The sequence below is a fragment of the Sus scrofa genome, chromosome 6 (genome assembly GCF_054392235.1).
Source record: "Sus scrofa isolate SSC_HxYL_T2T_F1_AM1 chromosome 6, Sscrofa_HxYL_maternal_Yorkshire_Landrace_v2.0, whole genome shotgun sequence".
Lineage (NCBI taxonomy): Eukaryota > Metazoa > Chordata > Mammalia > Artiodactyla > Suidae > Sus > Sus scrofa.
In genome coordinates this window covers 167,628,274-167,655,824 of record NC_139388.1, presented here as the reverse complement: position 1 = coordinate 167,655,824, position 27,551 = coordinate 167,628,274, and the positions used below count along the sequence as shown (strand labels likewise).

General features: G+C 45.7%; 1 protein-coding gene and 1 long non-coding RNA gene across 6 annotated transcripts in view; one reads left to right on the top strand and one right to left on the bottom strand.

The window, feature by feature from the left end:
- Positions 1 to 27,551, top strand: part of LOC102157940 (uncharacterized) — a 63,312-nt gene that overhangs the window by 12,424 nt on the left and 23,337 nt on the right. The window contains exons 2-3 of one of the 3 annotated variants that reach the window (XR_014808370.1): positions 9,241 to 9,331; positions 10,335 to 11,342. The exons of the other annotated variants lie outside the window; for them this stretch is intronic. This is a non-coding gene — a long non-coding RNA (uncharacterized LOC102157940). Of the gene's footprint in view, positions 1 to 9,240; positions 9,332 to 10,334; positions 11,343 to 27,551 lie in introns of those variants that run through there. 3 annotated transcript variants of the gene reach the window in all.
- Positions 11,865 to 27,551, bottom strand: part of LOC100737108 (AGBL carboxypeptidase 4) — a 1,252,169-nt gene continuing 1,236,482 nt past the window's right edge. For all 3 annotated transcript variants that reach the window (XM_084965126.1, XM_021097823.2, XM_084965120.1), the window contains one exon: positions 11,865 to 12,041. In XM_084965126.1, coding sequence (XP_084821252.1) covers positions 11,933 to 12,041 — 109 coding nt within the window. In that variant the 3' untranslated portion in view covers positions 11,865 to 11,932. The remainder of the gene's footprint in view (positions 12,042 to 27,551) is intronic.

The following is a 27,551-nucleotide window of genomic DNA, read 5'->3' as shown; positions in this document are numbered from 1 at the left end:
AGTTTAATTAAGTCCCATTTGTTTGTTTTTATTGTCTTTACCCTAGGAGGTGGATCTGAGATGTTGCTGTCGTTTATGTCACATAGAAACATGTGGTTTTCATGTTCCCTTTTTCCTGGTCTAATGTACTCATTATGAGAAGGAAATTCAGGAGTTCCTGCTGCGGCACAATGCAATTGGTGGTGTCTCTGCAGTGCCAGGATGCAGGTTCCATTCCTGGCCCAGCACAGTTGTTTAAAACATCAGGCATTGCCACAGCTGCGGCTCGGATCTGATCCCTGGCCTGGGAAGTCCACATGCTGTGGCGTGACTAAAAAGATAAAAAGCGTTAAAACCCTTACAAAGTAAAACCACCTTTCATGCAATATCAAAGTTGACAGGAGATGGGGTCAGGCAAGGAGTTCCCGTCATGGCGCAGTGGAAACGAATCTGACTAGGAACCATGATGTTGCGGGTTCCATCCCTGGCCTCACTCAGTGGGTTAAGGATGTGGCGTTGCTGTGAGCTGTGGTGTAGGTCTCAGACACGGCTCGGATCGTGCATTTCCTAGACTGTGGCGTAGGCCAGCAGCTGTCGCTCCAATTCGACCCCTAGCCTGGAACCTCCATATGCTGGGGTTGTGGCCCTAAAAGCAAAAAAAGAGAAAGGGTCAGGCTATGCAAAGTCCTAAAGAATGTCTACAGCCAGTCCACTTGGCTCCAAGCTTCAGGCTACTGTCGCCCCAACAGGCTCTGTGCTTTAGATCCTGCCCTGAGACTGTCTTTCTTCTGAATTTAATGTGCGCCACTCTCTGGCTGCAATTGGTGGTGTGGAATCCAAGCTGGAGTACCAGGTGGAGGCAACTTCATCAACAAGCCAGGCACCCATGGCCCACTGGGTGGCTTGACCCACTTCCAGATTCCTCTCTTCCGAGGCTTCCTTGACTGCCAGGCCCCATCTTGATCATCCCTGTAGGTCACACTCCATCTGCATCTGAAGGGTCAGGCCCCTGTCCCTCCCCTGCTCAGCCAGTGCCTGCTTCCCCTACACCCACCCATCCTGAGCCCGACCTTCCTAGGTCCTTGCCCCAGGCCCCAGCTGGTGCTTGTTCTTGGCACGGGGGCAGTGAGGGCCCTGCCCTTCTGCTGGTTCCCCTGGTAACTAAGGAGCCCACCTGAGGTCAATTCCCCCTGTGATGGGCAATCTGGCTTCCGCTCCCTGGAGTGGGGGCTGCCGACGTGATGTCCTCCTGGCGTCCTCCCCACACGGTGGGGTGTGGCTCCAGGACCTTGCTTGAGACACGTAAGTCTCCCCCAGGCTTGACACGCTGGTGTCTCTGTCACTGGCTGTAGGCTCTGTCTTGGGTCTTGAGGGTGGGCAAGCCCAGGTCTTGGAGGCCTGAGGAAGGCGGCCCAGCAATTGCGGGGCTAGGATGGGGGGTGGGGGGCAGCCAGGGATCCCAGGAAACTCTCAAAACACAGGTCAGAGCATGGAAACTGGGGGTGGAGGTGGGGGCTGTCCTCTAAACAGGTGGGGCCCAAAATTTGTGGGAGTCAACCTGAAGGTTGCAGGTGTTATTCTGGTTTGTTGTGCACTGTCCACTGGGCCCTGGGGTGGCTGTCCTGGATGAGTGGGGGCTGCCAAGAGATCCCCCAAAGGCTCTGCTATTGTATCAAGGCTGAACCCTTTGTAACTGGTTCAGCCATCTCTCCAGAGGAACTGGTGTTTCTCCTCCCTCTGAGCTGTAATTGTGCTCTCTGGGTTTTCTGAAAGTTGAATCTTCTGATCTCGGAGAGGAAAAGAAGGAGTTCCTGTGGTGGCTCAGCAGGTTAAGGACCTGTCAGGGTCTCTGTGGGGATGTGAGTTGGATCCCTGGCCTTCTTGGTGTGTTAAGGACCCGACATTGCCATCGCTGGGGCCTAGGCCTCAGCTGCAGCTGCTCCAATTCAACCCCTCGTATGGGAACTTCCATATGTTGCAGGTGTGGCTGGGAAAAAAGAGAGTAGAGGAGAGAAAATGAAGAGTTTTGAAGTAAATTCTACAGAAATAGTTATCTAATGTAGGCTTCCGAGATTTTGGTAACTTTGTTTTGTTTTTGTCCCTTTATGGCCACACCTGTGGCCTATGGAGGTTCCCTGACCAGGGGTCTAATCAGAGCTACAGCTGCCAGTCTATACCACAACTCAACAACGCATGATTCAAGCTGTGTCTGCGACCTACACCACAGCTCACAGCAACGCTGGATCCTTAACCCACTGAGCAAAGCCAGGGCTTGAACCTGCAACCTCATGGTTCCTAGTCAGATTTGATTCTGCTGCACCGCGACGGGAACTCCAGATTTTGGTAACTTGAAGTCACATGACGAGAATTCATCGACTGGTGGGTCATTTCCCATAGGATAAAATATCGGATGGACCGTGAATTGCTGGGCAGTTTTAAGTAGGGTGAAATTTGTCTTCTTCGGAGAGGAGGACTAAAGCTTTTAAGTGTCTCAGTTGGGACATGCTGGTAAGACAGGGGGGTCACAAGCACCTGCTCCTTGGTTTTTTTGCTGGAGATGGAGGTTTTTAAAGATTAAGACTATAACCAGGCATCATTCTTCATGTTACCACCAACTTTCTTCATCCATTGCATTGTGATCAGGTATTTTCCTGTGCCTTCTCCCCCCGCCCCCCATGAATTTTACTGCCTTTATAGTTGTGAATCCATCCTCAGAACACGAATTTACAACATTTCCATTCCAAACCCCCAGCTTCTTCCTTCCCAATCACACTCCCTCTCCAGTCAGTCTCCCTGGGTAACCTGAAGTTTGTCGAAGTCCGCGAGTCCGTTTCTTTTCTGCAAGCACGTTGATCATATCCTCTGTTTAGATTCCATGTATAAATGAAAGCGTATAATATTTGTGTCTCACTGTCTGACTTACCTCACTTAGCATGGTCCTTTCTGGATCCATGCGTGTTGCTGCAAATGCCATTAGTCTGTTCCTTTCTACGGCTGAGTCCTATGTGAACCACATCTTCTTGATCCACTCCTCTGTCGATGGCCAGTTAGGTGGCTGCCGTGTCCTGGCTATTGTTAGAGGGCTGTGTTGAATGTGGGGTGTGCTTGTATCTTTTTGAGTCATGGTTTTCTCTGGATAGATGCCCAGGAGTGGGGTTGCTGGATCAAAGGGTAATTCCATTTGTAGTTTTTCTGAGGAATCTCTGTACTGTTTTCCACGGTGGTTGTACCAACTTCCATGGCCACCAACAGTGCTAAGAGGGTTCCTTTTCTCGGAGTTCCTGTCGTGGCTCAGTGGAAACAAATCCGACTAGCATCTACGAGGACACAGGCTCGATCCCTGGCCTTTCTCAGTGTGTTAAGGATCCGGCGTTGCTGTGGCTGTGGTGTAGGCTGGCAGCAGTAGCGCCGATTGGACCCCTAGCCTGGGAACCTCCATATGCCACAGGTGCAGCCCTAAAAAGACACACACACACACAAAAAAAGTGTTCCCTTTACTCTACATCCTCTTCAGGATTTTTTGTTTGTTCACCTCTTGATAGGGGCCATTCTGGCTGGTGTAAGGTGGTACCTCATAGGGGTTTTGATTTGCACTTCTCTAATAACGAGGGATGTCCTACATCTTTTCATGTGTTTTTTAATCTATCTGTGTGTCTGCATTGGAGAATTGTCTGTTTAGATTTTCTGCCCATTTTTGATGGACTTTGGGCACATTTGCATTCACATGCCAGCTCTGACAGTGACCAGCTCTGTGACCGACCCCAGTGGTCCTGGTCAGCACCCACCGTTACCCCCTCGTCCTTATCACTATAGACCACGCTGCCTTTCTTCTGACGGCAACACCCCCATTTCTGTGGCCCCAGGAGACAGTTTTGCCCCCTCCCCCATCCGTCTAGAAGTGACAGGGAATTGGGGCCCCTGGGGTCAGCCTCAACCAAGACCGGAGTGGGGTGAACAGAGACCCTGCTCTCCCCTCCCTCAGGTGGGGCAACGCTGAGTCATGAGGACCCTGGTTCCCCGACTTTCCCCAGCAGGGCTAAAAACGCTGCTTATCCACGCTGGCAACTTGCTTGAAAAGGAACTTTTACTGACGGCCTGCCCTGCTCATCTCATTTCCTCCTTTCCCTGCTTTTTCTTTGGATGCCCTCAAATGCCTTTTCCTTGGGTCCTTACTTCCTATCCTATCTGCGGGGAACCTGAACCAAGAAAGTCACCTTTGGCAGGTCATTGAACTCCTCTCGGATCCTCAGCTTCCTAGCTGTGAAAAGAGAATGTGTAGATACTCTCCTCCTAGGTTGGCAGGGAAGTTGAAGGACACATGGCATAGGAGGTAAGGGTTTTGTACGTTCTGTTCATGCCGGCAGCATCTGAACATCCAAAAATGGGAAATGACCAACAAGAGAGGATGGCTAAATAAATTAGGTCTTCTCTGTACGACAGAACATCCCATAATCAATGAACATTATTTTGATATATAGTCCATGCCATGGAGACTTGTACATGAGAAGTATATAGCACACAGTCCAGCTGGGGAGCTCAGTGGAGAAAAATGTCTAAACCTGTTCATTAAAATTAGCTAAATGTTGTGAAACTAGATTGAAAACACATCATATTCTCTCTCTCGGGGAGGGGTTCAGTTATTTTACTCTATGCTTTTTCATATTTTTCAGATGTCAAAAGTTTTTCCCCCAAATCGTATCCCCCACCCCCCCCCCTTCTTTTTTGCTTTTTAGGGCTGCACCTGAAGCATATGGAAGTTCCCAGGCTAGGGATCTAATAAGAGCTACAGACACTGACCTACAGCACAGCAACATGGGATCCAGTCCATGTCTGCAACCTACACCACAGCTCCTGGCAACGACGTATCCTTAATCCACTGAGAGAGACCAGGGATTGAACCCACATCTTTTTGGTTCCTAGTTGGGTTTGTTAACCACTGAGCCAGGAAGGGGACTCATCAATGGTCACAGTTAGGAAAGAGGGAAAGTCACCTATAGAAACGGACCAAGATTGCAAGTGAAATGAAAAACGAAGATGCCTACAAAACATATAACATCCCAATGAAAACATTTTGTTTTTTTGTGTTCCTTTTCCCTGGTCAAACAAACTAGTTATGAGAAGGAAATTCAGGCTTTCCTGCTGTGGTGCAACGGGATCAGTGGTGTCTCTGCAGCACCAGGGTGCAGGTTCCATTCCCAGACTGGCAGAGTGGTTAAAAGATCAGGCATTGCCTGAGCTGTGGCTCAGTTCTGATCCTTGGCCTGGGAACTCTCTATGCTGCGGGGTGACCAAAAAGTGAAAAGAAAAAGAATTTAAATAAAAGAAAAACCACTTTTCATGCAGTATCCAAGTGGACAGTAAGTAAGGGAAAGACTGTCCATAGGCCTAAGGAATGTCTAAAGCCAAGGTCGTCCTGAGCTCAAGCTTCAGGCTACCTTCCCCCCCGCCCCCCGACTCCCCTCTTTTGATACTACCGGGATACTGCTTGTCTTCAGAATTTCATGTTAGCCAGTCTCATGGCTACTGTTTGTGCTGTGGAATCCAGGCTGGAGTACCAGGTGGAGGCAACTTCATCAACAAGCCAGGCACCCATGGCCCATCGCGTGCCTTGACCCACTTCTAGATTCCTCTCTTCTGAGGCTTCCTTGACTGCCACACCCCATCTTGATCATCCCTGTAGGTCACACTCCATCTGCATCTGAAGGGTCAGGCCCCTTGAGAGGGTGGTCCACTCACCCTCTGTCCCTCCCCTGCTCAGCCAGTGCCTGCTTCCCCTACACCCACCCATCCTGAGCCTGACTTTCCTAGGTCCTTGCCCAGAGCCCCAGCTGGTGCTTGTTCTTGGCACAGGGGCAGTGAGGGCCCTGCCCTTCTGCTGGTTCCCCTGGTAACTAAGGAGCCCACCTGAGGTCAATTCCCCCTGTGATGGGCAATCTGGCCTCTGCACCCTGGAGTGGGGGCTGCCGCTGCCATGTCCTCCTGCCATGCTCCCCACACGGTGGGGTGTGGCTCCAGGACCTTGCTTGAGACACGTAAGTCTCCTCCAGCCTTGTCATGCTGGTGTCTCTGTCACTGGCTGTAGGCTCTGTCTTGGGTCTTGAGGGTGGGCAAGCCCAGGTCTTGGAGGCCTGAGGAAGGTGGCCCAGCAATAGCTGGGAATAGCCATGAGATCCCAGGAAACTCCTGAAAGTCAGCAAGAGCAGGGAATGTTTTGGGGGGCTCTCCACTAAACACGTGGGGCCCAAAAGTGGCGGGAGTCATCCTGAAAGTTGCAGGGGTCATCCTGCGTGGTTGTGCACTAACTGATGGGGCCCTGGGGTGGCTGTCGAGAGGTCTGGAGAACAATGACCCCCCAAAGGCTCTGCTACTATGTCAAGTTAAAACAGGAGCTCTTGGTAACTGTTTCAGTCAGCTCTCCAGAAGGAACTGGTATTTATCCTGCCTCTAAGCTGTAACTGATCTCCCTGGGCTTTCTGGAAGTTGAATCTTTACGATCTGTGAGAGGAAAGGAGGGAATTCCCATGGTTGCTCAGCAGGTTAAGGACCTGACAGTTTCTCTGTGGGGATGTGGGTTGTGTCCATGGCATTGCTCAGTGGGTTAATGGTCTGGCATTGCTGCAAGCCTTGGCTGGGATGGCAATGCCAAGGCTGGGGCCTAGGCCTCAGTGGTAGCATCTCCGATTCCACCCCAAGTCTGGGAACTTCCATATGTTGCAAGTGTCGCTGAAAAGAAAAAAAAAAAAAAAGGTCTAGGAGGAAAAAAAGAACTTTTAGGTAAATTATATAAAAATGACTATCTAAAATGGTCTTGCCGGATTTTGGTAACCTTTGAAACTAAGTGAAATGAAGAGAATTCATTGACCCTTTGGGTCATTTCCCAAAGATAATATATTGGCTGGAACGTCAATTGCTGGGCAGGTCTAAGTGGAATGAACTCCAACCTCTTCGGAGAGAAGGAATAGAGGCCACGTCTCCCCGTCAGGACATGTTTATGCTATAGGAGGGTCACAAGATACTTCTTGTTGCTGGAGATAAAGGTTTTTAAAGGATTAAAACTCACCAGTCTTCATTCTCCATATTGTCGCCAACTTTTCTTCATCAGTTGCATTGTGGTCAGGGATTTTCCTGTGCCTCCCCTCCCCCCCATGAATTGTATTATCTTTATAGTTCTACACCCATCATCACAACCCTGTTTTAGAACATTTCAATCCCAAACCCCCAGCCCATCTCGTCACCCCTCACTCCTACCCCCAGGCTCTCTCCTTGGGTAACCCTAGGTTTTTCAACGTCTGTGAGTCAGTTTCTGTTGTGCAAATAAGTTCATTGTATCCTTTGTTTAGATTCCATGTGTAAGGGATGGCGTGTAACATTTGTGTCTCACTGTCTAACTTCACTTAGAGTGATAGTTTCTAGGTCCATCCATGTTGCTGCAAATACCATTAATTCATTCCTTTTTATGGCTGAGTCATATTCCATTGTGTGTGGGTACCACATCTTCTTGATCCACTCCTCTGTTGATGGACAGTTAGGTGGCTTCCATGTCTTGGCCTCGTAAAACTTTTGATTTTCATTTCTCTAATGTATAATGTTAAACATCTTTTCATGCCTTTTTTTTGGGCTCTCTGTCTTCATTGGAGAATTATCTGTTGGGTTTATCTGCCCATTTTTGATGGACTTTGGGCACATCTGCATTCACATCCCAGCTCAGTTACCAGTTCTGTGACCGACCCTAGTGGCCCCGGTCAGCACCCACCCTTACCCCCTTGCCCTCATCACTATAGGCCATGCTGCCTATCTTCTGACTGCCAACACCTGCATTGCTGTGGCCCCAGGAGGCTGCTTTGCCTCCTCCCCCAGCCATCTAGAAGTGACAGGGAATTGGGGCCCCTGGGGTCAGCCTCAACCAAGACCGGAGTGGGGTGAACAGAGACCCTGCTCTCCCCTCCCTCAGGTGGGGCAACGCTGAGTCATGAGGACCCTGGTTCCCCGACTTTCTCCAGCAGGGCTGAAAACTTCCCTTATGCACACTGGCAACTTGCTTGAAAAGGAATTTTTCATCAACTGCCTGCCCTGCTCATCTCATTCCCCATTTGCCTACTTGTTCTTTGGACGCCCTTCTTAAATCCCTTGTCCTTAGGTCCTTACCCCATGGCCTCCTTCGGTGGGGAATCTGAACCAAGACAGTGACCTTTGTCAAGTCATTGAACTCCTCTCGGATCCTCAGGTTCCTAATCTGTGAAATAGGAATCTGCGTAGTACTCACCTCATAGGTTTGAAGGAGATTTATCTAATGGGTTTGTCACAGAGTATAAGTGCTCATTATATATGACACTGCTTGCAAGTCTGGTCCTAAAAGCACATGTATAGTACAAGTGTGCCAATTTGGTATAAGTGATAAAACATGGCCTATAACGTGTTTCCCCATTAACATACCTCCGGGAGTTCCTGTCGTGGTGCAGCGGAAATGAATCCGACTAAGAACCATGAGGTTGCGGGTTCGATCCCTGGCCTCGCTCAGTGAGTTAAGGATCTGGCGTTGCTGTGACCTATGGTGTAGGTTGGTGTAGGCTCAGATCTGCTGTGGCTGTGGTGTAGGCCGGCACCTGTAGCTCCGATTTTACCCCTAGCTTGGGAACCTTCATATGCAGCAGGTGCGACCCTAAACAGCAACAACAAACCAAAAAAAAAAAAAAAAAAACCAAAACCATACCTCTGAACCTGTCATGAGATCTGATTAATTTCCCACCAACACCGGTGACTAGGCAGATATCAACCAGGCCCAGTACTAGGGACATGATCTAAATCTGGTGTTGGAGCCGGCACCCCATCACTGCAGGACAGATGCTCCCATCGTCAATGCTTTGTGTTGAAAGATTTGCAGTCTGTGGGGGTATGATGGGAAAATCTGTAGTACTGAGGTGTGGGGAAATCAGAAGTGCTATACATGGCTTATCCTACGTCTTGCTGATCAGAACAGCCTGTTTTGCAGCCTTTCAAACACGCATTATACCTTTGGTGTCTGAGGAAGGGAAGGCATTTGAAATTCAGAACAGAGTAGTTGTAGTTCAGACATTTAAGGAAAAACTAGGTGGTTGCGGACCTGATTTTAGAGATGGTTCTGTATTAGTGGGAAGGTGAATTTTCTGAGCTGTACTGCAGGCCAGGACAGAATCCAGAGGCGTGTGTGGTATCATCTCCCAATGCATTTGCGGGTTGTATTTGGCTTAATTGTCATGCTCTCGGCTGTGCTGTACCTGTTAGCGGTCCTGCGTCTCATCACTGGCCTCCGCAGAAGACATCTGCTCGAGCACCGAGCAGCAACACTGGCCTGGCGGTGGAATGCGTCTCATTGGTAGGTCTAGCGCGAGATGCCTTTGTTGTCTTCCTCCGGATGTCCCTGAACGATAGCCCCTGCTACCCTGACTATGTGGGGAGTATGGACAACGGGGGAGAAAGAATCTCACCGTCTTCCTGTCCCACAAGCCAGTACATCACGTGGACCTGTCAGTCAACGTTACTGTAAAACCGAGCGCTCATGAGCACCCCTACCCTACGCTTTCTGTGGGGTGGAATAGGTGGCTCTTGGACACACAAGTCCAGCTAGTGGGACTAACTGTTACTGTTCGAAAGACCTAATGGCACCCAGCATAACGGTGACGGCTGACTCCTGGCTAGGCCAACAGAATGTTTCTTTTAGAGCTGGAACCTTCCCCTCCCCATGGGGGTGGCTCAGGGTTTGTGAAAACCAGGGGTGGCCTTCCCCTCCTTATAACTGGACAGGGGACTGCTGCTGTTGACGCCGTCTCCACTGACCTGGTAAGTGCGTGGGTCCAAAATTTGCCCACATCCCGGAAAATGACTTATTAGCATATTAGGTATCTTACTCTTGATACTCTTCGGCTGCTGCTGTCTGTATCGTGTTTGTGGTTTCTGGTTTCTATGCCCCCAACATACCTGACCCCTGGGATGTTGTGAAAGGGGGGTAGACCAAGACTGTGGGGTCACACAGGCTGGAGTGTGCGGTCAGGCCCCTCAAGAGGGCTGTTCCCTTACCCTCAGTCCATTCCTGTCTGACCCGTGCCTGCTTCACCCTACACATGACCAACTTTCCTCTGTCTGTGCCCCAGGCTTCAGCTAGGGATTGTTCCTTTCAAAGTAGCAGCGAGGGCCCTTCCCTTCTTCTGATTGCCCTGGTAACTAATGAGCCCCCATGATGTCAGTTCCCCACAAAACTGCCACCACGTCCTGCCTGCCATGGGGGGGTGTCACTCTAGGACCTTGCTTCAGATGTGTGAGCTCCCCCATCCATTAAACCATGGATGTCTCTGTTTTCTGACACTGGTCTCTTTCTTCAGTCTTAACGCTGGGCAAGGACAGGCCTCGCAGGCCATGGAATGCAGCCCAGAAACATCCAATCTCCCTCAACTTCGATTTGCCCTTCAACTGTAGTCGAAATTGTTCTTATGAAGGAGAAAATCCATCCATCCATCCACGCTTTCATTCAGCAAATAATCACTGGGCGTGCAAGGCTGTGCAGGCACTTGGCTGCAGAATCGACTCCGTGTCCCTACCAAACTTAACAGCAAAGCCAAGGCACCCTTGCCTCCCTCGACCCTCCTGTACCACACGTAGCAGATGCTCATGCGGTCTGCCTCACCTCTTCTCGGCTCACCTGATTTCTGCACAGCCACGGTGGACCGTTCCATGCACTTGGGACTTACCAGGGAGCAGCCTTGCAGAGGAGAAACAAGGAAGGCAAGGGGAGTTTACACCCAAGGAGTCAACCCTCAGCTGTCTCCCTGTCCTCCGGAGAGACAACTCTGGGGACTGCTTTTATACCATTTCCAAGAAAGTTCCTGGAGGGACAGAGGCCCCTTTCGCCTCTGTGATCATGAGCTCATTGACGTGCCGTTTCCTGGCTGTTCCCCCTGCTCTCACGTTTGCATCTCCCCGTGTCTGCTTCCCAGGTATCACCTGGCGAACAAGCTGCTTGCTCTCAGTTTCTTGCCCAGTCTCTGTCTGGAAGAACCCACGCAAGATACGAAGGCAGGCAGGAATTACGAATGGAAGGCAGGGAGGAAGGAGGGGCGATTGATGATGTTTTGATGAAAGGAGTGAAGGACACTGATGAAAGTGGAGTAACGACCACGTGCTGTGGATGAAGGAAGACCCTGCCACCTCAGTATCATTCACAGCGAGGGACCCTGGCTTCAGTGTGTCTGTGGCAGCGTGTGGGCTTGACCGATTGGCTTAGAAATACTGAGCCTGAGAGTCATGTGGACGTGACTAAGAATAGTAGTTACCCTTCAAGGGACTTTATTCACATGATGCCATTTATTCTTAATAAACCTCCTGTGACCCGGGCATGCATTAATCCCATTTTTTTAAGGGCCACACCTGTGGCATATGGAGGTTCCCAGGCTAGGGGTTGAATTGGAGCTGCAGCTGCCCGCCTACACCACAGCAACGCAGGATCCGAGCCTTGTCTGTGACCTACACCACAGCTCACGGCAACACTGGATCCTTAATCCACTGAGTGAGGCCAGGGATCAAACCCGAGTCCTCATGGGTACTAGTTGGGTTTGTTATGGCTGAGCCATGACGGGAACCCCTAATCCCTTTTTATAAGTGAGGGACCTGAGGTTCACGGAGGGGGCTCAAGGTCACACCGTGGCAGGGCCAGATCTCTGGGTCTGTCAGACACCAGAGCCTGTACTCCTGTGTCCCCATGCAGTCAGGGTCCCTCGTCTCTAGCTGCTTGGCAAGCACTTGGTCATGCACACTCCTGAGATCTGGGTGTGGCTTCTCCTGGGGTCTAGGGAAGCATCGCAGGGCTGTGCAGTGAAGGGCAGTAAACAAAGCACACGTCCATTCCTTACCCTGAATACCACTGAAGATAAAACATTGCTTTATTGAGTCTGTCTAGCAGCTCACACAGGCTCCATGGAATCTGTTACACGGTGGTGTAAATTAGGTCCGCAGCACTGCACCTTCTGTATGCAAGGTTTGCTGTGTCACCTGCTGGTCTCATCTCTCCAGAGGCCTCTGGTTCAGCATCAGGTCTGAGGACAGAGAGAATCTTTGGGAGGCTCGTGTCACTACCAGTGTTGCTGAGCAGGGTATGAAAGCTTATTTCCTACACGTGGTGCCCATAGCATGGGTCTGGGAATCTGACAAGGTCGATGTGAGGTCATCGCTCGGGGAAGGCAGCCGGGTTGCAGGGGGGTCTTAGAGCAGACACTGCAGGACTGTGGGAGCCTTTGGTGATCACCTACACCAATGGGCTCATTTTCTAGACGTGCAAACTGAGGCTGGGAGAGGGAGACTGACGTTTCTAATTTTACATAGGCCAGTAGATGGGATTCGCTTGAAGGCACATTTGCTTCCAGTTCAGGCTCTTTCTAATGGGTCTCTTGGCGGCCCCTGTCCCTTGCTCTTGCCCCCCGCCCATGGGGTACATGCAAAGAATGTTAGTTCCTTCTCCCCATTATGTCCCCCAAGTAATCCTGTGAATTAGGCAGAGCACTCGTTCGATCTTAACTCCATTCTGCAGGGGAGACTGAGGTTCGAAGAGGGAAGCTGGCAGCAGCTGAATCGGGCTTAAATCCAGGCTTCTGAATTAGTGCTCACATGGCCTCCGTAAGGACGAATGAATGAATGAACAGAGAATGAATGAATGGATGCGAAATGTGCTGAAGAACCAACTTAGGCATGCACAATGAACAAGAGTCGATGTAGGGTCTCCCAGTGGCCCCGTCCCCTGGACTTGCATTTTAGCAAAGTCAAAGTCTCAGGACCCCTGGAGCTGCTTTATGGGCCAGAGCAATGAAATGTTTATTTGCAGTGGTGCGCCCACCATTTCTAAAGAGGGCCCAGGACACAGCCTAGTTCAGAGCAGGCCCTCAGCGAGTGCCTCTAAGATTGAGCAGGAGGGAATGTTCTGGAACCACGGCTCTGAACCATTCAATTTGCCAGGAGCTGTGCGGAGAGGTATTGGGCTGTCGAGGAAAGCAGCCTCTCTCCTCCCAGCACCACACCACAGTTGTGTTCTGAACCTTCAGTGAGGGCTGGTCTGAAGAAGGAGAAAGAGCAAAAAAAACAGGAGCATGAAGGCCGAGATACAGGAAAGGGCCATAAACAAGAAGTCATCCACCAACAGGTTAGGAAAAGGGGCTCTTGGTGAGCTGCTCTGCCAGGGCCTGGTCTGGCTGGAATTCCCATCACCCTGGGATTGGGAAGCAGGAGAGGAGGACCTGACACCCTCTGGGCACAGTCTCAGGGAGGTGGAGTGGAGGAAGTGACCCATTAATATGGATGACATGTCAAGAGATTAGATAGAATTTCAAATAGAAACTTAACCCAGGACCTCAGACTAGGAGCTGATACAAAAATGTGCTCAGAATTGACCATGATGTATAATTTAATACTCAGTAATGCGAACGCACATATATTCGCAGCTATACAAACTGTACAAACTCATGCATTTTCACACCCAGATATAAAGAGGTTGCTCACAAGAGCCTCGCAAACGATGCAACGATGCCAGTGCACACGTTCACGCATCCATCATAATCACTTATCTTTTCCACCCTCCCAGCCCATCCGCATCCCTCTCCTTTCTTGTTCTCTCTCCTATGAATGCTCTTGGGCTCAATGTTTCACATCTTCCTATACAGGCCGTAAACTACACTGGTTCCACTTTGCCCAGAAGTTTAAGCGGTGGCCCTTATTTATGAACTTGGGCAGGGAGGGAGGGAGGGGCAGCAGCCTCTCAGAATGTTCTATTCAGAGCAGGCACCTCATCTGCATTCTCAGTTGCAGCAGCAGCAGTACCTTCCAAGCCTCAGTAAATGGTTACTCTCTGCTCAGCTTTGTGCTGGGCCTGGGACCTGAGCAAGGACTAAGTCTGGTTTTGCTCTCTCTGATCATCTCACCCCAAGAACAAGGCAAAGTCGAGTGGGGATGCTGGGGACCGATACACAGAAGTGAAATACCAAAGCCACTGCTAAGGGCCAAGTGAAAGGTTTAGATTATAGTTCCCTAGAAGCTCAGAGGATGAGTTATCCCCGAGGGCTGAGAGGTCCGGGAAGACTTCCTAGAGGAGGAGTTGGAAGGATAAGTTGGAATCAGGGCAGCAGAGAGGAATGAGAAATGCCTGGTAAACACAGATGCTTAATAAATTTTGTTAGATGAATTAATGACAGGACAATCTGGGTCAAAGTCAAGGCAGGGACCAGGTAGGGGACCTTTATGAGGTCTCAGGAGCGAGAAAAAAGGGAAAAACTTATCAAAATATTGTACTTCCTCAATCACCCTCTCTTTGCATCCTCACTATATGTGTATATATATATATATATATATATACACACACACATATATACACACACAAATACATATATATACATACATATATACACACACATACATATATATACATATATATATATATATATATAACAAATAGGTAGTTATGGCCACGCGTGTGGCACATGACAGTTCCCAGGCTGGGGATTAAATCTGAGCCACAGCTGCAACCTATTCCACAGTTGCAGCAATGCCGGATCCTTTAACCTACTGTGCCTGGCTAGGGATCAAACTTGTGTCTCTGCAGCAAACTAAGCCACCGCAGTTGGATTCTTAACCCACTGCACCACAGCGGGAACTCCACTCACAATAATCTTAAGAGGATTAGTTGAGAATTACTTCCCTATGTCAAAGAGTAAGAACTGGAAACCAGCTGAAGTTCTGGGGTAACTCCAGACAGGCAAGAGTTTCATTTAATGTCACACAACCAGGCAGTATCAGAGCTGGGAGCAGAATCCAGTTTCTTAAGGGCTACATCTTTAAAGCTTTCTGCCTTTACAATTTGAATCATGGAGGCAAGAAGTGGCTTGGGGTGGAGAAAAAGAAAGTCTGTGGGGTAATTTCCTGGGAAAAACGCCCTCTAGTATCTGCTTTTAATGCTACTAATACTACCAACACTAACACTGCAGCATGTACTTAACCCATCCCGATCTCCTGGTGCAACATCTCTCCTGTTACAACAGGGAGGGTAGCACCAGCTCTGCCTATAAGACAGTTGTTTCTCAGCAGCTGTTTCAAAGGCAGAGGCTCAGGCCCAGAGGACGTGCAGGGACAGACATCCAGCTGCGGAGGAGAGCGCCTAGAGCCAGGCTCGGGGGAATGAGGCAAAATGAGGTCGTGCCCAGGAATGAAGGCAACGGGTGAGCTCCCTGAGGGGAGGCTTTTATAACCAGCATTAAATATGTATCGTCCTGTCAGTCTGAGGACCGTACCCAGAGGAGACAGGAGATAGAACACAAGGGCTGGAGTCTGGTGCCACACAGGCTCCTCCACGTAGGAGCTGCGTGACTCTGGACAGACGACTGAACCTCTCTAAGCTTGTATTGCCTTCTCAGGGAACAATACCCGCTTCATAGGGTTGTTGTGAGGATTATATGAGATCATGCAAGACAAAGCTACCAGTCTGGGGTCCAGAGCTTAACAGGTACCCAGCCAGCGCAAAGTAGCAGCAGCAGTTGTTGCAGTAGTTACAGTAGCATCAGATTAGCAATAATGGTAGTAGTAGCAGCCGCAGCAATAGTGGCAGCAGATTAATAAGACTAGTAATAGGAATAGCAGTAGTAGCAGCATCAGCACCAATAGTGATAGTGGTAGCAGAACTAGTTGTGGTAGATTAGTAATAGTAGGGGTGGTGGTGGTAGTAGAAGCAACAGTAGTATTGTTAGCAGCAGTAATAGTAGCAGTTCTGGTGGTGGTGGTAGTACCAGCAGTGGTAGTACTAGTCGCAGTAGCAGTTCTGGTGGTGATGGTGGTGGTAGTAGCAGCAGTAGTAGCAATAGTAGTGCTAGTAGCAGTAGCAGTAGTGTTGGTGGTGATATTAGCAATAGTAGTACTAGTAGTAGCACAGTAGTGGTGGTGATAGTAGTAGCAGCAGGAATAGTACTAGTAGCAGTAGGAGGAGGAGCAGTGGTAGCAGTAGCGGTACTTGGTGGTGGCCGCAGAAGCAGTAGTACTACTAGTAGTAGCGGCAGTACTAGTAGCAATACTGGTAGTGGTGGTAGTAGTAGAAGGGGCAGCAGTAGCTGCAGCAGAAACAACAATAGTTGTTTTTATTGTTATATAAAAAAAGATCTAATTGCCTTGGGCTCTAAAAGTGACTTTGGCCTTCAAAGAGACTAGAGATGAGGTCAATCTATCTCCTCCATCTCTCCTTTGAGAGTGGGGCCTTGAAGACCACCCGGGACTTCCATGTTCAAAGCCCTCTGCCATACAGACTGCTTCTCCTGGGGAGCTGGAATTTAGTTATGTAGTAAAGAGAGCCAGGGACAAAGTCTGAGCAGTGCAGTGTCTTAGAGAGGTCAGTGCTTTGGGAAGATAAGTCTGTAATTAGGATCCAGTTATTAGGATAAACTCAGAATGGAACTTTGGATTTAAGATTTACTCATTCTTTTATCCTGCTACATTAACTGAATGCCTCTGACATGCCTGGAACTGTGTTAGGTGCTATGAGAGATTCAGAGATGAATATAACCTTATCTCTGCTCTTAGAAATGAAATGATAATGAAGGAAGGAGCTATCGTCTGAGTGAAATAGTTGATAAATAGATAAATAAGCAAAGTGGGAGTTCCCATTGTGACTCAGTGGGTTAAGGACCCAGTGTAGTCTCAGTGAGGCTGTGAGTTCAATCCCTGGCCTTGCTCAGTGGGTTAAGAGTCCTTTGTTCTGCAAGCTGTGGCTTAGGTCACAGATGTGGCTCAGATCCAGTGTTGCTGTGGCATTGGCTGGCAGCTGGAGCTCCAATTAGACCCCTAGCTTGGGAACTTCCATTCATTTGGGTTGTTTGATTTTTTGCTGTTGCCTTGTATGAATCGTTTGTATATTTTGGAGATTAGGCCCTTGTCAGTTGTATTCTTTGAAACTATTTTCTCCCAATCTGTAGGTTGTCTTTTTGTTGTTGTTGTTTTTTGTGGTTTCCTTTATTGTGCAAAAGTTTCTAAGTTTGATTGGGTCCCATTGGTTTATTTTACTATTTTTATTTTTGTTGCCTGGGGACACTGACCTAAGAAAAAATTTGTATGGTTGATATCAGAGAATGTTTTGTCTATGCTGTCTTCTAGGAGTTTTATGGTGTCTTGTCTTATGTGCAAGTCTTTAAGGAAGCCATTTTGAGTTGCTTTTTGTGTGAGGATGTGTTCTAATTTCATTGATTTACATGCAGCTGTCTAGTTTTCCCAGCGTCACTTGCTGAAGAGGAATTTTCCCATTTTTATATTCTTGCCTCCTTTGTTGAAGAGTGATTGACCATAGGTGTCTGGGTTTATTTCTGGGTTCTCTACTCTGTTCCATTAGTCTGTGTATCTATTTTTTTTTTTTTTGTCTTTTTGCTATTTCTTTGGCCCACTCCCACGGCATATGGAGGTTCCCAGGCTAGGGGTCGAATCAGAGCCGTAGTCCCCGGCCTATGCCAGAGCCACAGCAACGCAGGATCCAAGCCACATCTGCAACCTACCCCACAGCTCACAGCAACGCCGGATCCTTAACCCACTGAGCAAGGGCAGGGACCAAACCTGCAACCTCATGGTTCCTAGTCGGATTCGTTAACCACTGCACCACAACGGGAACTCCTGTGTATCTATTTTTGTACCAGTATCACACTGTCTTGATTACTGCAGCTTTGTAATATAGTCTGAAGTCTGGGAGAGTTTTATCTCATGATTTTTTTTTTCCCCCCTCGGGATTGCTTTGGCATTCTGGATCTTTTATGGTTCCATATAAATTTTTGGATTGTTTGGTCTAGTTCTGTGAAAAGTGTTATGAGTAATTTGATAGGGATTACATTGGCTAGTATGGCCATTTAAATGATAGTAATCTATGGGTAGTATGGCCACTTTAATGATATTAATTCTTCCAATCCAGGAGCATGGAATATCTTTCCATCTTTGAGTAGTTTCTTTTTTCTTTTTTTAAAACTCAGTGAATTTTATTGTATTTATAGTTGTACAACCATATCACAACTGAGGTTTACATCTCAAACCCCATTCCATCCCATCCCTTCCCCACCCCCAACCTATGTCCTAAGGTAACCCTAAGATTTTCAAACTCTGTGAGTCAGTTTCTGTTCTTCAAATAAGGTCATTGTATCCTTTATCAGATTCCACATAATAAGTGATAGCATATGACATTTGTGTCTCACTGTCTAACTTCACTGAGCATGATAATTTTTAGGTCCATCCATGTTGCTGCAAATGCCATTATTTCATTCCTTTTTATGGCTTATTCCATTGTAGTGTATGTACCACTCCTCTGTAGATGGACATTTAGGTTACTTCCATGTATTGGCTATTGTATAGAGGGCTGTGGTGAACATTGGGGTATATATATCTTCTTGAGTCATGGTTTTCTCTGGATGGATGTCCAGGATTGGGATTGCTGGATAAAATGGTATTTTTAGGTTTTTGAGACTCTCCATACCATTTTCCATAGTGGTCGCACCAATTTACATTCCCACCAACAATGTAAGAGGGTTCCCTTTTCTCCACACTCTCCAGCATTTATTGTTTGTAGACTTTTAGATGGTGGCCAATCTGGCTAGAATAAAGTGGTACCTCACAGTAGTTTTGATTTGTATTTCTCTAATAATTAGTGATGTTGAACATCTTTTCATATTTTTTTGGCCATTGTAATGTTTTCAGTGGAGAATTGTCTCTTTAGATCTTCTGCCTTTTTTTTTTTTTTTGATGGGGTTGTTTTTTTTTTGGGGGGGGTATTCAGCTGCAGGAAGTGTTTATAAATTTTGGAGATTAATCCCTTGTCAGTTGATTCATTTGCAAATATTTTCTCCCATTCTGTGGGTTGTCTTCTGTTCAGGGTTTCCTTTGCTGTGCAAAACCTTTTTATGTTTAATTAGGTCCTATTTGTTCATTTTTGTTTTTATTGTCTTTACTCTAGGAGATGGATCTGAGAAGATATTTCTGTGGTTTATGTCAGAGAGTGTTTGGTCTATGTTTCCCTCTAAGTGTTTTATAGTATCTGGTCTTACATTTAGGTCTTTAATCCATTCTGAGTTTATTTTTGTGTATGGTGTTAGGTAGTGTTCTAACTTCATTCTTTTACATGTAGCTGTCAGTTTTCCCAGCACCACTTATTGAAAGAACTGTCTTTTCTCCATTGTATATTTTTGCCTCCTTTGTCGTAGATTAGTTGACCATAGGTGCGTGCGTTTAATTCTGGGCTTTCTATCTTGTTCCACTGATCTAGATTTCTGTCTTCGTGCCAGTACCATATGATTTTGATGACTGTAGTTTTGTAGTATAGCCTAAAGTCAAGGAGCCTGATTCTTTCAGCTCCATCTTTCTTCCTCAGGATGGCTTTGGCTATTCTGGGTATTTTGTGCTTCCAAACTTTAAAATATTTTATTCTAGTTCTGTGAAAAGTGCCATTGGTAATTTGATAAGGATTGCACTGAATCTGTAGATTGCCTTTGGTAGTATAGTCATTTTGACAATATTTATTCTTCCAATCCCAGAATATGGTATATCTTTCCATATGTTTGAGTAATCTTTGATTTCTTTCATCAGTGTCTTATATTTTTCAGAGGTCAAGTCTTTTGTCTCTTTAGGTATGTTTATTTCCAGGTTTTTTTTTTTTTTCTCTTTGAGATGATGGTAAGTGGGATTATTTCCCTAATTTCTATTCCTGATTCATTGTTAGTATACAGATATGCAGTCGACTTCTATGTATTAATTTTATTTATTTATTTATTTGTTTGTCTTTTGAGGGTGGCACCAGTGGCATATGGAGTTCCCCAGGCTGGGGGGCTAATCAGAGCTGTAGCTGCTGGCCTATTCCACAGCAACACCAGATCTGAGCCACATCTGTGACTACACCAAAGCTCATGGCAATGCTGGATCCTTAACCCACTGAGCAAGGCCAGGGATCAAACCTGCAACCTCATGGTTCCTAGTTGGATTCATTTCCACTGTGCAGTGACAGGAACTCCAAGTGTATTAATTTTATATCCTGCAACTTACCAAATTCATTGATGCATTCCTAACAGTTTTCTGGTAGCATCTTTAGGATTTTCTAGGTATAGTATCATGTCATCTGCAAACAGGGATAGTTTTACCTCTTCCTTTCCAATTTGGATTCCTTTTATTTCTTTTTATTTCCCAATTGCTTTAACTAGGACTTAGTAGTGGCAAGAGTGGACATCCTTGTCTTGTTCCTGATCTTACTGGGGATTCTTTCAGGTTTTCACCTTTGAGAATGATGTTAGCTGTGGGTTTGTCACATATGGCCTTTATTATGTTGAGGTAAGTTCCCTCTATGCCCATTTTCTGGAGGGTTTTTTTAATCAGAGATGGATTTCAGATTTTGTCAAAAGCTTTTTTATGCATCTATTGAGAGGATCATATGGTTTTTATTCTTCAGTTTGTTAATGTAGTGTATCACACTGATTGATTTGCAGATATTGAAAAATCCTTGCATCTCTGGGATAAATCCCACTTGATCATGGTGTGCAATCCTCTTACTGTACTGCTGGATTCAGTTTGCTAGTATTTTGTTGAGGATTTTTGCATCTATGTTCATCAGTGATAATGGCCTGTAATTTTCTTTTTTTGTGGTGTCTTTGTCTGGTTTTGGTATCAGGGTGATGGTTGCCTCATAGAAGGAGTTTGGGAGTGTTCCTTCCTCTGCAATTTTTTGGAATAGTTTCAGAAAGATAGGTGTTATCCCTTCTCTAAACTTTTGATAGAATTTGGCTATGAAGCCATCTGGTCCTAAACTTTTGTTTGTTGGAAGTTTTTAAATCACAGTTTCATTTTCAGTACTTGTGATTGGTCCATTTGTCTTCTATTTAATCCTGGTTCAGTCTTGGGAGATTGTACTTTTCTAAGAATTTGTCCATTTTGGAGTTCCCATCATGGCTCATCAGAAACAAATCTGACTAGTATCCATGAGGACTCAGTTTTGATCCTGGCCTTGCTCAGTGGATTAAGGATCTGGCATTGCCGTGAGCTGTGGTGTAGGTTGCAGATGCAGCTCAGATCCCGTGTTGCTGTGGCTGTGGCATAGGCCGGTGGCTACAGCTCTGATTAGACCCCTAGCCTGGGAACCTCCATATGCCACAGGAGCAGCCCAAGAAATGGCAAAAAGACAAAAAAAATAAATAAACAAATAAACAAAAAAAAACCTGCCTTTGCTGCATCCCATAGGTTTTGAAGTGTTGTGTCTTTGTTGTCATTTGCTTCTAGGAATTTTCTAAACTTTTTTTATTTCTTCAGTGACCACTGGTTCTTTAATAGCATGTTGTTTACTCTGCTAGTTTTTTTCCTTGTTTTGGCAGTTTTTTTCCTTGTTTATTTCCAGTAGTATAGCATTGTGGTCAGAAAAGATGCTTGAGGAATTCCTGTCGTGGCGCAGTAGAAACGAATCCAATTAGGAACCATGAGGTTGCGGGTTTGATCCCTGGCCTCGCTCAACAGGTTAAGGATCTGGCCTTGCCATGAGCTGTGGTGTGGGCCACAGACACTGCTCATATCTGGCATTGCTGTGGCTCTTGCATAGGCTGGCGGCTACAGCTCTGATGAGACTCCTAGCCTGGGAACCTCCATATGCTGCAGGTGCAGCCCTAAAGAAAGGACAAAAAGACAAAAAAAAAGAAGCTTGATATGATTTCAATTTTCTTTAGTTAATGAAGCTTGATTTGTGTCCCAGTATGTGATAAATCCTAGAAAATGTTCCCTGTGCACTGGAGAAGAATGTGTATTCTGCTGCTTTGGGGTGGAATGTTCTATGAATATCTATTAAGTCCATCTGGTCTAATGCATCATTTAAGGCCTCTGTTTCCTTGTTGATTTTCTGTCTGAATGATCTGTCCATTGTTGTAAGTGGGGTGTTGAGTCCCCTGCTATTATTGTGTTATTGTCAATTTCTCCTTTTTAGGTTGTGAGCAGTTGCCTGATATATTGAGGTGATCCAATGTCGGATGCATATATACTTACAATTGTTATATCTTCTTCTTGGATTGATGATTTTATCATTATGTAATGTCTTTCTTTGTTATACTATTCTTTATTTTAAGGTCTATTTTGTTAGATACAAGTACTCCACCTTTCTTTTGATTTCCGTTTGCATGGGGTATTATCTTCCATCCTCTCACTTTCAATTTGTATGTGTCCCTAGAACTGAAATGTGTCTCTTTAAGACAACACATATATGGGCCTTGTTTCTATATCCATTCAGCCAGTCTATGTCTTTTGGTTGGGGAATTTATTCCATTTACATTTAAGGTAATTATTTGATATGTATGTTCTTATTGCTATTTTATTAACTATTTTGGATTTTTTGCTGCTCCGTTTTCTTCCCTTCTCTTGTTCTCTTCTCTTGCAGTTTGGTGACTATTTTTAGCATTGTATTTGGATTGCTTTTTCTTATTAATATGCATATCTACTGTATATTTTTGGTTTGCAGTTACCATGGAGTTTTGATATAGGACTATCTATATCTATAACTATCTATATCTATATCCATACACACACACACGTTTGTTTTAAACTGTTGGTCTTTTAACTGCAAGTGTATCTCCAGTACATTGCATTTGTACCCTCCTCTTATGATTTCTGGTTTTGGTAGCATATTTGTTTGTGGATGATTTCCTACCTTTACTCTATGTATGCCTTTACCAGTGAACCTTGTAATTTGTGACATTTTTGTTTCTAATTGTGGTCTTTTCTTTTCCACCTAGAGAAGTTCCTTTAGTATTTGTTTTAAACCTGGTTTGATGGTGATGAATTCTCTTGGCTTTTGCTTGTCTGTAAAGCTTTGATTTCTCCTTCAAATCTGAATGGGAGCCTTGCTGGGTGCAGCAACATTGGTTGCGGGTTTTTTTCCTTTCATCACTTTAAGTATATTGTGCCACTTCCTTCTGACCTGTAGAGTTTCTGCTGAAAAATCAGCTGGTAACCTTATCAGGGTTCCCTTGTATGTTATTTGTTTCTTTTCCCTAGCTGCTTTCAATATTTTCTCTTTGCCTTTAATTTTGGTCAGTTTGATTAATATGTGTTTTGGGGCATTCCTCCTTGGGTTTATTTTATATAGTACTCATTGTGTTTCCTGGATTTGAGTGAGTGATTCCTTTCCTATGTCAAGGAAGTTTTTGGCTATTATCTCTTCAATACTTTCTCTGGCCCTTTCTCTTCTCCTTCTGGCACCCCTATAATATGGATGTTTGTGCATTTAATGTTATCCCAGAGTTCCTTTCTGTTCTGCTTAGTGATTTCCATTAGTATGTCTTGCACCTCACATATTTATTATTCTGCCTCCTGTATTCTGTTGTTGGTTCCTTCTAGCGAATTTTTTATTTCAGTTATTGTATTTTGTGTCTCTGCTTGTTTAATCCTTAAATCCTCTATTTTTTTTTTTTTTTTGGTCTTTTTACCATTTCTTGGGCTGCTCTCGTGGCATATGGACGTTCCCAGGCTAGAGGTCCAATCGGAGCTGTAGCCGCCGGCCTACATCAGAGCCATAGCAACGCGTGATCCAAGCCGCGTCTGCGACCTACACCACAGCTCACAGCAACGCCGGATCGTTAACCCACTGAGCAAGGGCAGGGACTGAACCTGCAACCTCATGGTTCCTAGTCAGATTTGTTAACCACTGCGCCACGACGGGAACTCCTTTTTTTTTTTTTTGTCTAAATCTTCTATTTCTTTGATCAGTGTTTCCTGTAACTTGTCAATCTTTGCCTCCAGTTTATTTCCAAGATCTTGAAACATCTTTACTATTATTAGTCTAAAGTCTTTTTCATGGAGGTTAATAATCTCTAGATCACTTAACTGTTTTTCTGTTTTTGTTTGTTTTTCTTATTTCCTTATCTGAGTCATAATTATCTGCCTTCTCATTTTGTATAGATTTTTGGTGTGGTATCCTTTTTGCAGACAATAGGGTTGTAGCCTCTCTTGCTTCTGCTGTCTGGCCGCTGCCCACCCCCCGCCCCACCCTGACTTGTGGCTGAAGTTGGTACAGGGGTTTGCTGTATGCTTCCTGATGGGAGGAACTGGTGCCTGACCACTGGTAGGTGGAACTAATGCTCATCCCTCTGATTGGGGGGAGGGCTTTGTCTCTGGGTGCTATTAGAAGCAGGTGTGTGCCTGGGGGAGGTGTCTTAGACTGTTTGCTGATGAGTGGGGCTGTGTTCTCACCCAGTTTGTTGTTTGGTCTGGGGCTACTCAGCCCTGATGGGTGGGGCCAGATTTTCCCCAAAATGGCCACCTCTAGAGGAGTTCATGCTAATAATTACTCCCGAGACCTTTGCTTCCAATGTCTCCCCCGCCCCCCACAGTGAGTCACAGTCACCCCATTTCCCCAGGAGATCCTCTAAGAATCACAAGCAGATCTGACCCAGATTCCTAAGGAGTCTCTGCTTTGCCCTGGGACCCAGTGCGCATGAAAGCCTGTGTGGGCCTTTCAAGAATGGAGTCTCTGTTTCTTCCAGTCCCATGGAGCTCCTGCACACAAGCCTCGCTGGCTGTCAATACCAAATGCTCTGGGGACTCCTCCCCCCAATGCCAGATCCCCAGGCATGGGAACCTGACATGGGCTAGAAACTTTCACTCCCATGGGTGAGACTGAGATACAGTTACTTTCCAGTCTGTGGGCCGCCCACTTGGTGGGTATGGTGTTGCTTATATCATGTAATCCCCTCCTACCATCTTGGTGTGGCCTCTCTTTGTCTTCTGGAGTAGGATATCTTTTTTGATAGTTTGCAGTCTCTTTTGTTGATGGTTGTCCAGCAGTTGGTTGTAATTTTGTTGCTTTTACAAGAGAAGGTGAGTCCAGTCCTTCTACTTTGCCATTTGATCCTGTCTCTGCCACAGCTTTTGAGGGTAAATACACGTTTAGTCCTGTCTCTGAGCCCGTGGACTAATGCAGAGCAAACCTGGTCCTGTTTACGGAGATTTGTGTAAAAGCCAGGTAGCAATCCAGCAGGTCCCTTCACTTTCTTCCCTTTTTGATAGTTGTCTCACTATCCTGAGTACACTGGTTTGATTTTGATAGCCCGTTTTATCCACTGTGGCTCCATCCTGAGAAGGAAGGTGGCAGAAAAGAGAGCCTAGAGCGCCCCCTGCTGTGTCTGGGTGGGCTAGTTCTGGGTGGTGAGGTGCTGTCCTCAGTGCTGAAACTCTTCCCCTCTCGCCTGAAACCCTAGGTAGAACCTGGTCCCAGAAAGCTAGGGAGTTGCTGAGCAAGGCCAAGGCCACAGGGAAGTCCAGTGTCAACCCCTTGTCCCTTAGTTTTAAGAACTCTGCCAACTTGAAGCAGGCAGTCCTCTTGCAAACACACCCTACAGACTGCCTTAGAACTATGTATTTTTCCCTCTTAAGGATTGCTAAATGTCAGCAGAGTCCGTTCTGTAATTCAGAGACATTTAATGTCGCTTGTTTAGTATTAAATGATACTTTCTATACCACACACTCCATTTTCTGACATCAGCAATGTAACCCCTTGTCTCATGGCATTTCTGACTAGAGTTGTAGAATAGGAGGTGATGCCACAGAGTACCCAGTATCCCCCCTAAAGAAGAAAATCCCTCTAGCTCCTCCATGACAGGTGTTCATTCAGACTCTGCTTGCATACCTCTAGTGATGGGAAACTCAGTGTCTCTCAAGGAAGCCCTTCCAGTGACTGATGACTCTCTTCACTGGAAGGTTTTCCTCACTTTTTAACGGAAATGTGTCTTCCTGAGACTACTTCCCTGAGTTTGGTTCTTACCTTGGGCAACACAGAACACGTCTTCTTTTTTGGACGAAAAAATGTCCAGGATATTTTTTCAACGTTATAGAGATTGTGATCTTGCTTTCCTACCCCTGTTTCTTCTTACTTTTCATCTCGGGGGTAAACGGCTCTAGTCTCCTCATCTGTTTCTTTTTTTTTTAATTTTAAAATAATTTATTGCTATAAAAATCTAATAATCATCTCAGCGAATGGAGCAGTAACGTAAAAGATCACTGTTCACAAGTCAGCATAACAAATATAATAATAATGAAAAATTGGAAATATTGTGAGAATAACCAAAAGGCGACACAGAGACAGGAAGTAAACAAATGTTGGAAAAATGGCACCGATAGATTATCAGATGCACGGTTGCCACAAATATTCAGTATCTACTGAGAGCAATGAAGTTAAGCTCAATGAAACAAGATATGCTTATATGCCAACATGTCTTTTGTGCAATAACTTACACATTTTTTTGCAAGGCAAAAAGGGAACCAGAGATGGACAGACCTTTCCTCTTTCTTTCTTCCAAGAAGACCAAAAAGTGGAAAGGGCTACACAGACAACCAGGCCCTGTCTCTAGAATCTGGCCTCATTATTAGATGTCTGTTAATAATCACTTTTATTTTTGTGTAATATCCACTGGAAAAACTCAAATCACAACTGTATATCAGAATGAATTATTAAAAATGGAACACGGTTTTATAACCTAAATGCTCATGAAGACATAAGCTCTAACCGGCACCCAAGAAATAGCCACCGAGACATCTTCCTAGTCTCTACCTCTGCCTGCCTTCCAAAGGAAAAATCTGTCCTGAATTCTGGCTTCGAGGAATTTTTGCCTATTTTTAAATTTAAATAATGGACTCAGACATTTGTTCAAAATGATGTATGTAAGGTTCATCTTTGTGGAGTCTAACCATACTTGGTTCATGTTAATTCATTAGACTGTTGCTTTGACCAAATACACCATATTCTATTCATCCATTCTACTACTGAAGGCTCCTTGGGTTGTTTCCAATTTACAGTTAATACCGGCAATAGTGCTGTGACCTTTTTGTGTTTATGTCTGGTGAACACTGGGGCATAGTTATGTTGCTGACTACCTAACAATGGAATTGTTGGGTATTATATTTATTCTGCTTTATCACTTAGTGCTAAAAGATTTCCAAAGCTCATCTGTTTCTAGTGAGAAATGATTTCTAGACATCTCACCATCCTGGTCATGTTCCAAAGAACAGCTATTATTTATTAAATACCTTTGCTGACGTTCCTCATACCTAAGTTCATTAAACCTACGTAACTTGTGTGATGAGGTAGACGTTGCCATCTTACAGGAAGGTAAGATTCAGAGAGGTTAAATATCTTACCCAAGATCACCCAGATAGTAAGAGACAGAACGAGGGTTCGAATGCAGAGTTAGAACTCAGAGTTGCCTGGCTGCAATTTTAAACCACTAGCACACCTGCTGCTTATTTGGCCTGTGATCCAACTAACCAATGCAGTTTTTAAAAAGTGGGGTCTATAACTTAGGATACTCTAAATTTAATGAAAATAAATGATTTTATATCAATGAGGATTTGACTTAAATGGATATCAGTTTACTTCCAGTAAAATATACTGGAAATATACTATGTCATTATTGAATATGCAGTATAACGCTATACAGTGACTACCTTAGCACCAAAAAAAAGGGGGGGGGTCTAAATATGGTCATATTATGGAAGCAGTTTGACCAGGGAAAAATAGATCTGGACTATCATCTCTCTAA